The 12,935-nt window shown below is 43.7% G+C and overlaps 1 protein-coding gene across 2 annotated transcripts in view; it reads left to right on the forward strand.

Moving 5' to 3' along the window:
* Nucleotides 1-5,356: 5,356 nt before the first annotated feature.
* The window catches only part of LOC123159392 (putative receptor-like protein kinase At4g00960), a 10,592-nt gene continuing 3,013 nt past the window's right edge, over nucleotides 5,357-12,935 (forward strand). For both annotated transcript variants that reach the window (XM_044577218.1, XM_044577217.1), the window contains exons 1-6: nucleotides 5,357-5,507; nucleotides 11,367-11,513; nucleotides 11,592-11,850; nucleotides 11,941-12,172; nucleotides 12,279-12,429; nucleotides 12,560-12,724. In XM_044577218.1, the coding sequence (XP_044433153.1) occupies nucleotides 11,415-11,513; nucleotides 11,592-11,850; nucleotides 11,941-12,172; nucleotides 12,279-12,429; nucleotides 12,560-12,724 (906 nt within the window). In that variant the 5' untranslated portion in view covers nucleotides 5,357-5,507; nucleotides 11,367-11,414. The remainder of the gene's footprint in view (nucleotides 5,508-11,366; nucleotides 11,514-11,591; nucleotides 11,851-11,940; nucleotides 12,173-12,278; nucleotides 12,430-12,559; nucleotides 12,725-12,935) is intronic.

Genomic DNA, 12,935 nt, shown 5'->3' on the forward strand with positions numbered 1-12,935 from the left:
GCTGGCATGCTTATGTTAAAGTGATCCCTGTATGTTTACTATGGCTGGACTTAGTGGTATCGTGTTTGCTGTTCTTCAGGCGCCTGAAATATTTTCAGCCATTTGCCTATTCCATGCACGAGCATAGCACCGAGCCTGAGATGAGGACACCGCGACAAAAGTTGCTATTTTATGTTGCGTTGCGGCGGTGTACTGTTAAGAGCATCTTCAACAGCCGCGCTATAGCGCCGCGCGCAAAAAACCTTTTAGCGCGCGCTGCGGCTGGTTTTGCGCGCCCGCCTGCGCTGGCTCCAGCAGCCGCGCCATAATGCAGCGCGCGCGCGCCGTTCCAGCAGAACGCAAAAATACAGCGCACGCGACTCGCCGGGCATTTTGCATATATGGATATTTTGGACAAAAATGAACATGTAAAATTTGACACAAACAAGTTGATGAATAAAAGTTCATGCCCACAAGTTCATCAAAATCATGCCCACAAGTTCATCCAACCAAGTTCAAATGCAAACTAAAAGTTCAAGACATGAAAGACACATCAAGCTTCATCTTCATCTTCCTCTTCTTCGTCTTCGTCCTCATCTTCCGAAGACGACTCTTCCGCCTCCGAAGATGAACCTTCCTCCCTATCCTCATCACGCACCGCATCATGTGAAGCTCCGACGGTGTTGGCAAGATCTTCAACGGCATCTTCATGGGAATGTGTGTGAGAAGCCATGGCGGCCGGAGGTGCACCCATGGCGGCCGGAGGTGCACCCATGCCTCCCATGAGAGAAGCAAAACTCATGCCTCCCATGACGCCCTGCAAGCTTTTTCCCCCTCGCCATGCCGGAGCCGTCCGCCGCCTTGTTCTTCTTCGCGGATATTTTGCCCTTCTTCGCCCGTGCCGCATTGGGTACCTTCTTCGACGGTGCGGCGGCGGCACGGGATGGCGCCGGCGCGACGCCACCCGGCGCCGGCGCCGTAGTCATCCGCGGCGGCAAGAAGAGGCTGCGCGCGAGGTCGACGCTCGGCGGAGCTCCGGCGGTGGCGACGCCAGCGCTCGCCGCGCTAGGGTTTCCGGCGGCGGCGGCGGCGGGGAGGTCGCGGATGTACAGTGGGGTGAGCGGGGCGCCGGTGTGCGCGTCCATGGCGGGGGGCAGGGCGCCGGCGCCGGCGCGCGCGGGGCGTAGGACGAGGAGAGGGAGAGAGAGCGGGCGCGAGCGCTCGAGTGTGCCCCGCGCTGTAGCTGGCGCTCCAAATACACCGCGCGGATAAGTGTTTTTGACCGCGCGCCCAACCCGTTATCGCACGCGCGCCGTTTTTGCGCGCCCGCTGGAGCGAGCCGCCGCGTTGCGCGCGCGCTAAAAAGACCTATTTTGCGGCGCGGCGCTAGTTTAGCGCGGCTGTTGGAGATGCTCTAAAGCAAGAGGATTTTAGTTTCGCTTGCCATCAGTATCCCCTCAAGGCCTAGGTGAGATGGATGGTTGGTTTCCTGTTACTTGACCATTCTTTGCTGTTTGTTCATTGTTCGCCAGAAACAGTGAGATTATTACTTCAGCATTGTCATACAACCGAACATGACGAGGAAAAAGAAAAGGCTAGAAACATGAGAACACAACTAATGCCGATACCTTAGCACTGTTCGGTGACAGCTATAACTCCCTAGTCGTCCGGTGTAGCTATAACATATCAATGGATATGTAAACCAGATCCCCATTTTGAATAGAGATTTCTCTTGACATTCAGCTCTATACATGACACTTTCAGTGGATGCTGTTACTGTCAGGCGTACGTTATGGGCATGTAAACATGGGAAAAATTGATAGGGAAAGTTAGCTGTTACAGCCCATGTCAATCTAACTTCAAACAAGATGACACTTCATTGAAGGCTGTTAGGCGTAAGTTAAGTATACCATATGCCATGCTTAACGGGTTTCTTTTACAGCATGTTTACAAGGCTACTTTATTGGCCCACATTCTGCAGAGCACGACGGTGCATTAATCAAATCATATTCTCAGACCTGAATAGATTGCTCAGGGCTCGAAGCCGCAGATCACGTTTCAATCTCTTCACAACAGCCATGCTTCCTCCCTTGTATGGAGAAGATGGCCTGAATGAAAGACAGTGAGAGAGCACGCCTGAACATTTGACAAAGAGGTCCCAATTTCTTCATCGCAGGGAAGTGTTTCTCCAGCTACATGGTCGATGGAGTTTGTCTCTAGCACATGCCTACACTGAAATAGCTCGACCTTGGCTTTGTAGGCTTGTAGCCAACCTCCAAGTATGCAATTTGAACCAGGCGTAGGGTTGAAGCGATAGCAATAATTCCATACGTGCAAATCATGATTTGTAGATATTTGAATCAAGACTTGGATGGCAAGTACTTCCTCCGTTCACATGTTCTAACTTTCCTTTTCTGAATCAGATGTATATATTCTTTTTTGGAGTAAGATGTATATACAAACACGTCTTTAGTGTGTTTTTTTCACTCTTTTCAGTTTATATGTAGTAGTCTATATTGAAATATCCAAAACATCTTATATTTATGAACAGTGGTATAGTAATGATTATAGGCACGCAATAACTGTTCCGTCTGCTCTGTGTACCTTAAAAATAAATGCCTCGTCTTGTTCCCTCGTGGTACTAGTACTACCCTGTGAGTTGTAAATGCAATGAACTACTACCATCCCCCTCAAAGTCGTTCATCCAAGCACCACTAAGGCCGCGCTTGGTATGGTTGTAATTCAATACATATGTATTTAACTTTCAGGTGTAACTTACCAACCAATAGCTATTTCCAGGCAGAAACCAAAACGACCGGCGGAGACCTGTATATACTTTACAAGTTTATTTAGAAGGAAAACCATAATCCAAATAGGGCCTAATACTACCTGCAGTATTAACAACATAGGTTTAGAGGCGGAATGGAAAAACGCCTCAGGCTACTCATAGTGGGGAATATCATATAATAGTATCATGCATATGATCGTAGTGTATAGTATTAGAGAGTAGTATCATGGATGACCTTATTTATTGTCATGCATGACACAAAGTAGCATAGCATTTAACATGATACGATATATACCTACGTTACTCTAATCCTCTTTCTCTTCTCTATTTCTCTGCCACGTCAGCGTGTTTGCTATTTTCAAGTGCATGCTACTAGCTAAGATACCACCACTATGGCCAGCCTTAAGCCATCAAAACTAGAGCTACATCCCGTTTTTGTATTCATTTACCACTTTCGAGTTCCCACCCTTCTTAAAGGTCGTATTTCTTGGACTGGGAGCAATGCTAGTTTTTTTAGGGGAGGGAGCAATGCTACGTGACATGGCGAACGGGCCGGTCAGAGCATCTACAGTCGGGCATCTCAAACCCTCCTTAAAAGCCCAGGCGGCCCACCCGATCAGTGACCGGTCACGAAATTTTGACATAGTCGGGCGCCTCAAACGGGTCTCAAACGCTTGGACTGACCGGCACCCCTCATATCCAGCCCAAATATGAGGTGGATATGGGGCACGACCGCTACATCGGACCGGCCCGTGCTGGCTCACCCGACCCCACATATATTCGTCCTCATTTGCTCGCCGAACTAGACCCTAGCCACTTCACAGTACTCCTCTCCCCTTCACTCCCTTCGCCACCTGAGCTCATCTCCGGCGATTTTCGGCCGTCTCTGGCATGGCGGGCAGCGGATCCGAGTCCTTCATCTTCTGATCTGTCGACCTCGAGCTCATCCCACGCGGCCCCGAGGAGGAGATGATCGTCCGGCTTGCACTCCGCCGCTCCCGAGAGGAGTCACGTGCACGGCAACGCTCGAAATCTTCTGTCGTGAATCCATTGCGTCCACCCAAATGGCGCATGGATCCGGCGCTAGGGCAACTATCGTTGCTTCATCGGAGGCGGTGCGGTCTATCTGGCGTCCAAACGCGGTGGGGGACGCGCAACCCCTTCGTTGGACACACCGTGGGCGTCGCCCGACACAAACATGGCGCGACAGCGGGTGGTGGGGGTGGTGGCAGCGCTCGCGACGGTGGACGTCGGTGAGGCGGAGTCGCATTCTCCGGCGTCCCGTATGGTGCACCACTCCGAGCGCCGCAACCGCACCGTGGTGGAACCTTGTCGGCTCGTCCCTGGACGGATCCATCATCAATCTGACGTCCAAGGGCACCCAACGGGTTCCACGCTCCGACAAGGAAGAGTAGGGCATGAGAGACAGCGGCGCCTTGAGTCCTGTGAGCAGGCTTGTGTCTCATGACCTACTTTACCTTGATGACGACCGGAGCAACACTCTAGGGAGCGCAGCCGCTGCCGGACATGGCCACGGCAACCGGGCGAGCTCCGTTTAAAGATCGCCATGTTGCATGTAATAATATGGATTTAAGGTCTCTAATTTGAGGTATCCAGATGTGGATTGTATTATATGGGGCGTGACTGGTCAGCGCGTCCTAGACTGACTCCCACGAGGCGTGCATGATGTTGGAGGCGGAGAATTTTGATCGATCGAGCAGAGGCTGCTGTGATTCTCAAACAAAGTGTTACAGAAAACTAGCTAGTGAGATGTTTTGACAGCTTCCAACTGAAGGACACCGAGGCTACAGGCTAGGCGGCACTGTTTATAGAGCAATATGTCCCCGTACGTGTTTTTAGTTGATGCTCTACAAAGTGGTTGTAATCCCATCGATTGATCAGTAAAGATGCTACTCCTTCCATCTAGGTGAGTAAGTCATTTTAGGCTAGTTGTAATGGGAGTATCATAGCTAGTATCATGCATGTCAACTAGGCAACTTTGATGAGGTGACATAGAATTAAATGAAGTAAGAGAGGGTTGAGTATCATAACATGATACTGTATCATAATAAATGCTACACTAGTATGTGTCATGCATGGCAATAAATAAAGTCATCTATGATACTACCATATGATACTATGCATAAGGGAGGTGGTATCATACACTAGTATCATATGCATGATACTACCCATTACAACCAGCCTTAGGTTGTGCACAGTGACCAAGGAAGAGGGAAAAACGAGAGAACTTAATGTTCATTTGCTAATTAATAGCATTGCATGCAATGAACTAACCACTGCATGTCGTGTTTGGTAGTCTCAAGTCATTAAAAGCATGCACACCCCACATCTCTTATTGATTGATATGTCAAAAAACAAGAAACGATGTAGATTTAATGCATCGCGCTTAAGTGTTTTAGAATTATTTGGTTTTCGTAAGATGACTTACACATCTAGACGGAGGGAGTAGTAGTACTACTAGCATCTTTCAAATTAATGCGGGGGACATCGTATAGGCACGGCAATAACTGTGAGCAATAACTTTTTCTTGCGCCACCCTGCTAAACATAAATACCTCGTCCTTTTGCTTGGTTGCGCTACTGTCCCGCATGTCGTTCTCTATGTTGTAAATGCAACGAACCACACCCATCCCGAGAATATACTTGTTGGTGCCGACTGCCGATGGAGGAGTCACATGAGGCAGCCTAGCAGCACAAGCAGCCGCAAGACCTTCAACGAGGTTAGTCTTTGCTTCCATATCTCGTAGCTAAGCTTCTAGTTTGATTTATTCTTCAACTTCTGTTCTCTGCGAGTGGATCATGGAAGAGGAACACAAAGAAATTATGTCTTAATCATCGCTTTTGGCGTCCCCTAGCTAGATCTGGCCGGGACTTCCTTACCAGGATTTTTTTTTTCCTTTTGGATGAAACAGTCATCCAAATACAAATTAGAGAGCTTCACCCACGGTAGAACATACACAAGAAACTACATCAGAAACTGTAATTCACCTATTTATCAGCTGTGAACCGAGCGTATCCTACGTTGGTTAGGTTTCTTGTGATGAAACATGTCCACCTGAATTTCAGTATTGGACTTGGCATGATTTGCTTGCTTTTTCCTGGATTTATGAATTTGACGGTTTTGTTCTTTCAGTGGTAAGTAAGTGATGTGTCTGTCTACAATGAGAGCATGTGATGACTTAATCAATTTAAAGACATGTCGGCTCGGCCTCTTAATTGTTCATAAAAGTGAGTGTACATATGTGTTTACGTCCATTATGTGTTTCAGAAAAACTGGCAAAAAGCCACCACTGCAAAAAAAGTGAACCTTTGTGGGTCCTACTGCCATCTACTAAACTAGATGGGCTGAAGTTTATTTCTTTTTCTTTTTTGACGGAACCTCATCAAGAGACCAGGAGCTCTGACATTGCATTATAGAAGAAGAGAGTTGATTCAATTTATAAGAAGAACCCGATCGAAAACCTCACAAAGTGGCCAATTTATTAGGAAAACCAAGGCAAAAACCGTACAAGCAACGAAGCATCGTCAACCACACGACCCAAGGAACAAACACACACCCCGGCTTCGGAGTTGCCGCTCCGACATCCCCTGCATGCTCACAAGCCATAGTGCCGCATGGTTCGGCCGCCTGGTAGCCCTTCCTACACAAGAAGACCGTCTGCAAACCACGAACACTGTGCCAAACACCCGGGGCCGCCGCCCCGACTTCCCACCAGACCAACCCCTCAGGCCGCATCCGACCGGGGCGACGACCTCGTGTCCCTCGCATCACCAAGTCGCCACCCAAGCCATGCAGAGCCGCGAACCTACCCATAGAGTCGTCGTTGCATCGTCATTTGAGATCGTCTCCTCAACAATACTTCCACCGTCCGGAGCCGCCGCCCCGACGTCCACCTCCCTGACCACGACGCAATCTTGCACAATTGTCGTGAACCCACCACCTCACAAAGGTGAAGGACTCCAAGGTGGTGCCTCCAAGAAGGTAACGACATAAATGTCGCCAACGCCCGGCTTTTCACCCGGAATCACATAAAAATAGTGACAGTAGATGGATGTATCTTCATGATGAGGCCTTCAGGAAGGGACACGACAACTGAAGCTTATTTCTAACCAAGGTCGAGAAGGATTTTCTTAAATTGGGCCCAAGACATGTTTCTTACCAAATAGTTACAACTGGCCTAAACAGGTACTTGCTTCGTTCAGAAATATAATATATTTTGGATATTTCAAGATGAATTACATACATACTGAAATGAGTAAATAAGCATTATGTCTGTAGTCTGAATCATAAAAAAGTTAGAACATCACTATAATACTAAACAGAGAGGGAAACAATGAATACATGCGAGCAGTAAACCTATGCGTCTAGCTAGGTTCTTCCCCCAACGCTTGACGGTTAGGGCAAACTCTCCCCTCCAAGCTTCACCGGTGAGCCCGTGGATTAGCCTCTCTTCTGCCCGCTACTCCAGTGGCTAGTAGCGGGGAGGAGAATCCTAGTGCCTCCGCTCCAGTTGGTAGTTTAGGTTAGGATTTTTTAGTTGTCGCATGTGCGGCGCTCGGGCGGATGGCGACGATTCTTCTTCGAATTTGTCTTTCGAGCTCCAATCCTCCTTGAGTTCGTCCATCTGGACGTAGTTGTCAGAGCTCCGGCGTAGATTCCTTCTGTCTCCTTGGGGTGGCGAGGTTAGGGTTCCTTGTCGTGTCGCGAGATTTGGTGCCGGGTGCTTCAGATCTATCCATGGGTTCAACGACAACGACAATGACTGTGGCTTTAGGTTGCTGATCCTTAAGGGCACGTGCACGAAGAATCCCTGCTGTCATTTATAAGGTCAAGCTAGTTTCGGTAGGGGAACGACGAGAGCGGCGCATCGACGGCTTGTTCCGGCGGCGGTAGTGGTCGGTTGCTGATGTTGGAATCTTGATGTAATTTTTGTTATGTTTGAGGTACTCTGTACTTCTGGTAAATTTTGAAAATAAATCTGAATCATTTTCGAAAAAATGAACAGAGAAAGTGTTTTTTTAGGGATAGGGAGTATTTTATTAGGTGCATGGCTAGGGCCAGTCCTGAGATTTTAAGGGCCCGGCGCAAAACTAAATTTTGAGGCCCTTAATAATAATCAGCGCACATATACATACAAAAATGTTTTTGGTCAACACTTGATATCGGTGTCATTGTGATATTATAAGTAGCCCTATATATATAGAAAATAAATGAAGGTCGTTATCACAAGACATCCTTTGAAATACGAAGATATGTTAATTATCAAGCTTACTGGAACAATGGAGCACAGTTATACGGTTTCAGGAGTCATTTTGGAACAACAATGACTCCATGAATAGTGCTAAAAGAAATTTGATCCAAAATGCATAGTTGTTCTTGGACTACTTAATGGTAAGATTATTATTCTATAAATAGCAGTATCCAAGAAATGATGATAAGAGGATCAGATCAATAAAAATGATACGTAAAATATTCTTCATAGATTAGAAATAAAACACGCGAGAGTGCAAAGTTACTCCTACTTGTGCAAATTTATTGTGCCATCCTACAATTCAACCCAAACCTACTTGCCACGATAAAAACCTTGTTACCAAACTGTAGAAGTATAACAGTCAGTGATACTGATACATACAGCTGAAGACATTGACTGGGCAGGCAACGCTCCGATCCACAAACGACTAGGTTTCGCGCAAGATGCCCGTGTGTGTCAAACCGACTTGGTTTCGTGCAGGACGCGCGATCTGAATGGGCCGGCCCATTCGGTGTCGTTACAAAAATACCAAATAAAAAAGTCCCCTGGAGGATTCGAACTCGCAAACCTCACAATCAGGAGTAACTGATATGTACCACTACAGCACCTAAAAGATCGTGCTTAAATGAAGGGCGAAACTTTAAGAACTATAAAGACAGCGCCAGAGAAAAAAACAAAAAAATTCCACCATTGAACATTTTTCTGATTTAGACTGAATAATATTTAAATACACTTTGAACATTTTTGTGATATATGCTGGATAGTTTATAATACACATTGAACATTTTTGTGATATATGATGAATAATTTTTAAATACACATTGAACATTTTTGTGATATATGATGAATAATTTTTAAATACACATTGAACATTTTCATTATATAAGCTGAACACTTTTTAAGTACACAATGAACATTTTTTAAATATAATGGACATTTCCTTAATATATGATGAACCTTTTGTTAAATGTATGATGAACATTTTTGTAATAGACAATGAACATTTTCTAATGCGTGGTGACTTTTTCATGAAGATGATGAAAATTTTCTTAATATACCATCAACATTTTTGTAATACGCGGTGAACTTTTTAGATAACACAGCAAAAAGAGAAGAAGAAAAAAAGATAAATGAAAGTAAACCAAAAAGAAAAATACAAAGGGAAATGGAACCAAAACAAAAAGACCCAGAACAAAACCTCTAAAAACCAGACAAAGCATTGAAAAACCAGAAGCAAAAAACCACACAAGAAAAACGAAAAAACCCGGCTGGAAACAACGAAAGAAAGCGAACGACGAACACATGAATCCCGTACGTGGGCCGGCCGAACCAGATGTTTGCTTCAGCGAAGGGACGACCTTTTTGACGCTAACGAGCGTCAAATAGTATCTGCCCCGCGACTATTCCTCGCATTCAGGGAGTCGAGCCTTCCGACTCGCTGAAGCGAGCGAGCATATGGGCCAGCCAACGTGTACGGGGAGGCACTTGCCTCTTTCCTCGTTCGTTCTTTTCACGTGTTTTTTTTTCGTTTTTTACTTATTTGAACTTTTGTTTATACTTGAAAATAATTCAAATACCTATTTTTACAAAATACACTCGTAAAAAACACATTTGAAAATTGCTGCACAAGTATTTTAAAAATATTGAATAAGTATTAAAAAATGTTGAGCAAGTATTTTAAAATGTTGAATGAGTACTAAAAATGTTGAACAAGTGAAAAATGTTGAATACATATTAGAAAATGTTGAACGAGTGTATAAAAAATGTTGAACAAGTATTTAAAAAATATGTTGAACAATTATTTAAAAAATGTTAAGCATTCGGAGAAATTGTTAAACATGTATTTGAAAAATGTTGATCAAGCATTCTAAAAATGTTGAACAAGTATTTAAAAAATGTTAATCAAGAATTTAAAAAATGTTGAACAAGTATTTAAAAATATTAGTCAAGTGTTTGAGAAATGTTGAACATGTATTTGAAAAATATTGAAAAGGTAGTTAAAAACATGTTAATCAAGCATTTGAAAAAAAGTTAAACAAGTATTTGAAAAATGTTGAACAAGTATTTGAAAAAATGTTGAACAAGTATTTGAAAAAATGTTGATGATGTATATAAAAATGTTGAGCAAAGTGTTTAAAAATATTGAACAAGTACTTGAAAAGTGTTGAACAAGTATTAGAAAAGATGTTGATCATATATATAAGAATCTAGAATGAAATACAAAAAGAAAGAAAGAAAACCAAAAAAATGGAGAAGAAAAAAAGGAACCCAAACAAAAAATGGAGAATAAAAAAATGAAATAAAATACGAAGAAATCAAATAAAAAATAACTGGAGAAGGGAAGGTAAATAAACAAACGAAACAAAAAAAGAAAAAAAAACTGGGAAAAAGGACGGAAACAAAGTAGGCTCATTTATATTAAAGGTCGTCGTGCCTTGACGTCGTGAAGGAATCTGATCTTGTCAAAGTGTTTAGAGGGGTAACTTCTATCCAGGAGGCGAGGGTTCGAATCCCCGTTTCGTTATCATTTTCTCCCCCATTTTCTCCTGGATAGAAGTATGAAGGCGAGGGTTCGAATCCCCGTTTCGTTATCCAGGAGGCGAGGCCGGCCCAGTTACTACGAGAGAGAAAAAACCTTCACACTTCTTTGGCGACTCACTTAAAGCGAGAAATATCATTTGCGCATAATCACTCGCCATCCCCTCGCTTCCTATCCACTAATGGGTCAGCGCCCACTCCCGGTCGCCAGAGCGCGAGTACTATATCCGCCTCGCAGTAGGCGAGATATAGCAGTGGCGTTTCATTAGAGCCCCCTTAATTCAAAAAACAAAACTGATAATATTTTACCAAATCACAAAGGATGATAACATTTTACCTTTACGTTAATATGATACACGCAAATACAATTATACATTGTTAACTATTTAATTATATCAAGGAAAAGTCAAGCATAAATGTTAAACATATCGGCTAAAAACGCCTAAGTCCATCCAAATCGTTGTTCCCGGAACGGCCCATTGCAACACCAGCTTGGCCCACCATGCAGGTAGGCAGGGGGCTGATGTGGCACGGGATAGAACCAGTCCCTGCCACCAGCATCGAACAAGTGAAGCTCGCTCCCCAGCGCCCTCCAGTGGCCGGGGTGTGAGAGAGGGAAGAGGAAGAAGGGGCGGTGGTGGTTAGGGTTTCGCAGGTGGCGATATTCTGCCAATAAGCTTAGAAAACCGACAAAAAGGATAGTTACAGATGTATTTACTGAGACATTCTCAGCATAATGATTTAGGATTTTTGTTGTTGTTTGCTATTGATGATGTTGTTTGTACACAGGAAGGGGCACGCCTACCTTGGTATAGCACATATATTGATCGTTGAAGGATGGCTATAGAAATAGAATCATCTGAGTTGAGGAGAATTACTAACGATTTTTCGGATGCCCAGAAAGTTGGAAGTGGTGGCTATGGAGACGTTTACAAGGTACTACTAATGATCGACTTGGTATTCTATTTTATCTTGAACATCATATTATTGATTACTTCTATCAAACGCAAACAGGCAGTCTACAATGGGGAAGCCATAGCAGTGAAGTTGCTTCATGCGACCAAAGGCATTGACGACAAACAATTTATTAAGGAACTCCGTAACCATATGAAGGTCCAACATCCAAACATTGTACGGCTAGTTGGGTATTGCAATGAAGAAACTAAGAAATATATTGAGCTACCTGATGGCACGTCTGTTTTTGGTAGACACATATACAAAGTGCTCTGCTTTGAATATATGGTCGGTAGAAGCTTAGACAAGCGTCTGTCTGGTAAAATTCAAATCTTTAATTCGAACATCTTTTTTTTCATCTTTAAATAAAAATACTAGTTTCATGTTTGAGACATTGTCCTCTTTCTAGGAATTTCTCTGGGAGATGAATGGTGCACACATTACCAAATAATAAAGGGGACTTGTGAAGGTTTGTGTTATCTTCACAATGGATGTGAAAGTCGGATCCTCCACTTGGATCTAAAGCCTGCCAATGTGTTACTTGACAAGAGCATGAAACCGAAAATTGCGGATTTTGGATTGTCAAGGATCTACACTGCAAGCCGTAGCCATACCAAAGTTGATTCAGTTTCAGGGACAACGTGAGAAGTGGAATGCTTCTTTGATTTTAGAATGATTTTCTTTCTCATGTAACCGAACAGATGGTGATACTGACGGTGCCCTTCAACATTTTTTGATACCATGCAGGAAATACATGGCGCCTGAATTAATACGTGGGAGCATGATGTCAGACAAGACTGATGTCTACGGTTTAGGTGTTACAATCATAGAAGTAATTAGGGGACCTGGTGGTTTTGAAATTTATCACGACTCAGGGGACACAAATTTTGTTGAAGATGTATGAACAAATTATGTTTGTCACCAACATGTTCAATTTCATGCTTAAAGATACGGTGCTATGATAATATAGATAAATAATTATGCATTTGATGATGTTACACATAAAGCTTTTCTGTATCGATTTACAGGTGTGTGCATATTGGAGGAAGAGGGATAGCAGAACAAATTTATATCAAGTGGAGACATGCACCAAAATTGCAGTACGTTGTCTCAATCATGATAGAAGGAAGAGACCCACAATAAAGGAGATTGTAGAAAACTTGAATGGTATAGAAACTCAGGGTTTGAGCAAGGTACCACATCTTTGTATTTGTTACTGATATTTTATTACATTATTTGTACAACCCTAGAAGGTAAACTTCAGAGTATCATGTAACCTTTGTTGTCATTCCTCTAGTTTATGTCGTGCCCTTCTTTACATTTTACCGTTCTTATATAACTTGAAACCTTGCAATGAAGAGGGCATTAATTGATGTATGCAGAGAGGAGGACGGGGATGGGGGG

Source organism: Triticum aestivum, chromosome 7B (genome assembly GCF_018294505.1).
Source record: "Triticum aestivum cultivar Chinese Spring chromosome 7B, IWGSC CS RefSeq v2.1, whole genome shotgun sequence".
Taxonomy (NCBI): Eukaryota; Viridiplantae; Streptophyta; class Magnoliopsida; order Poales; family Poaceae; genus Triticum; species Triticum aestivum.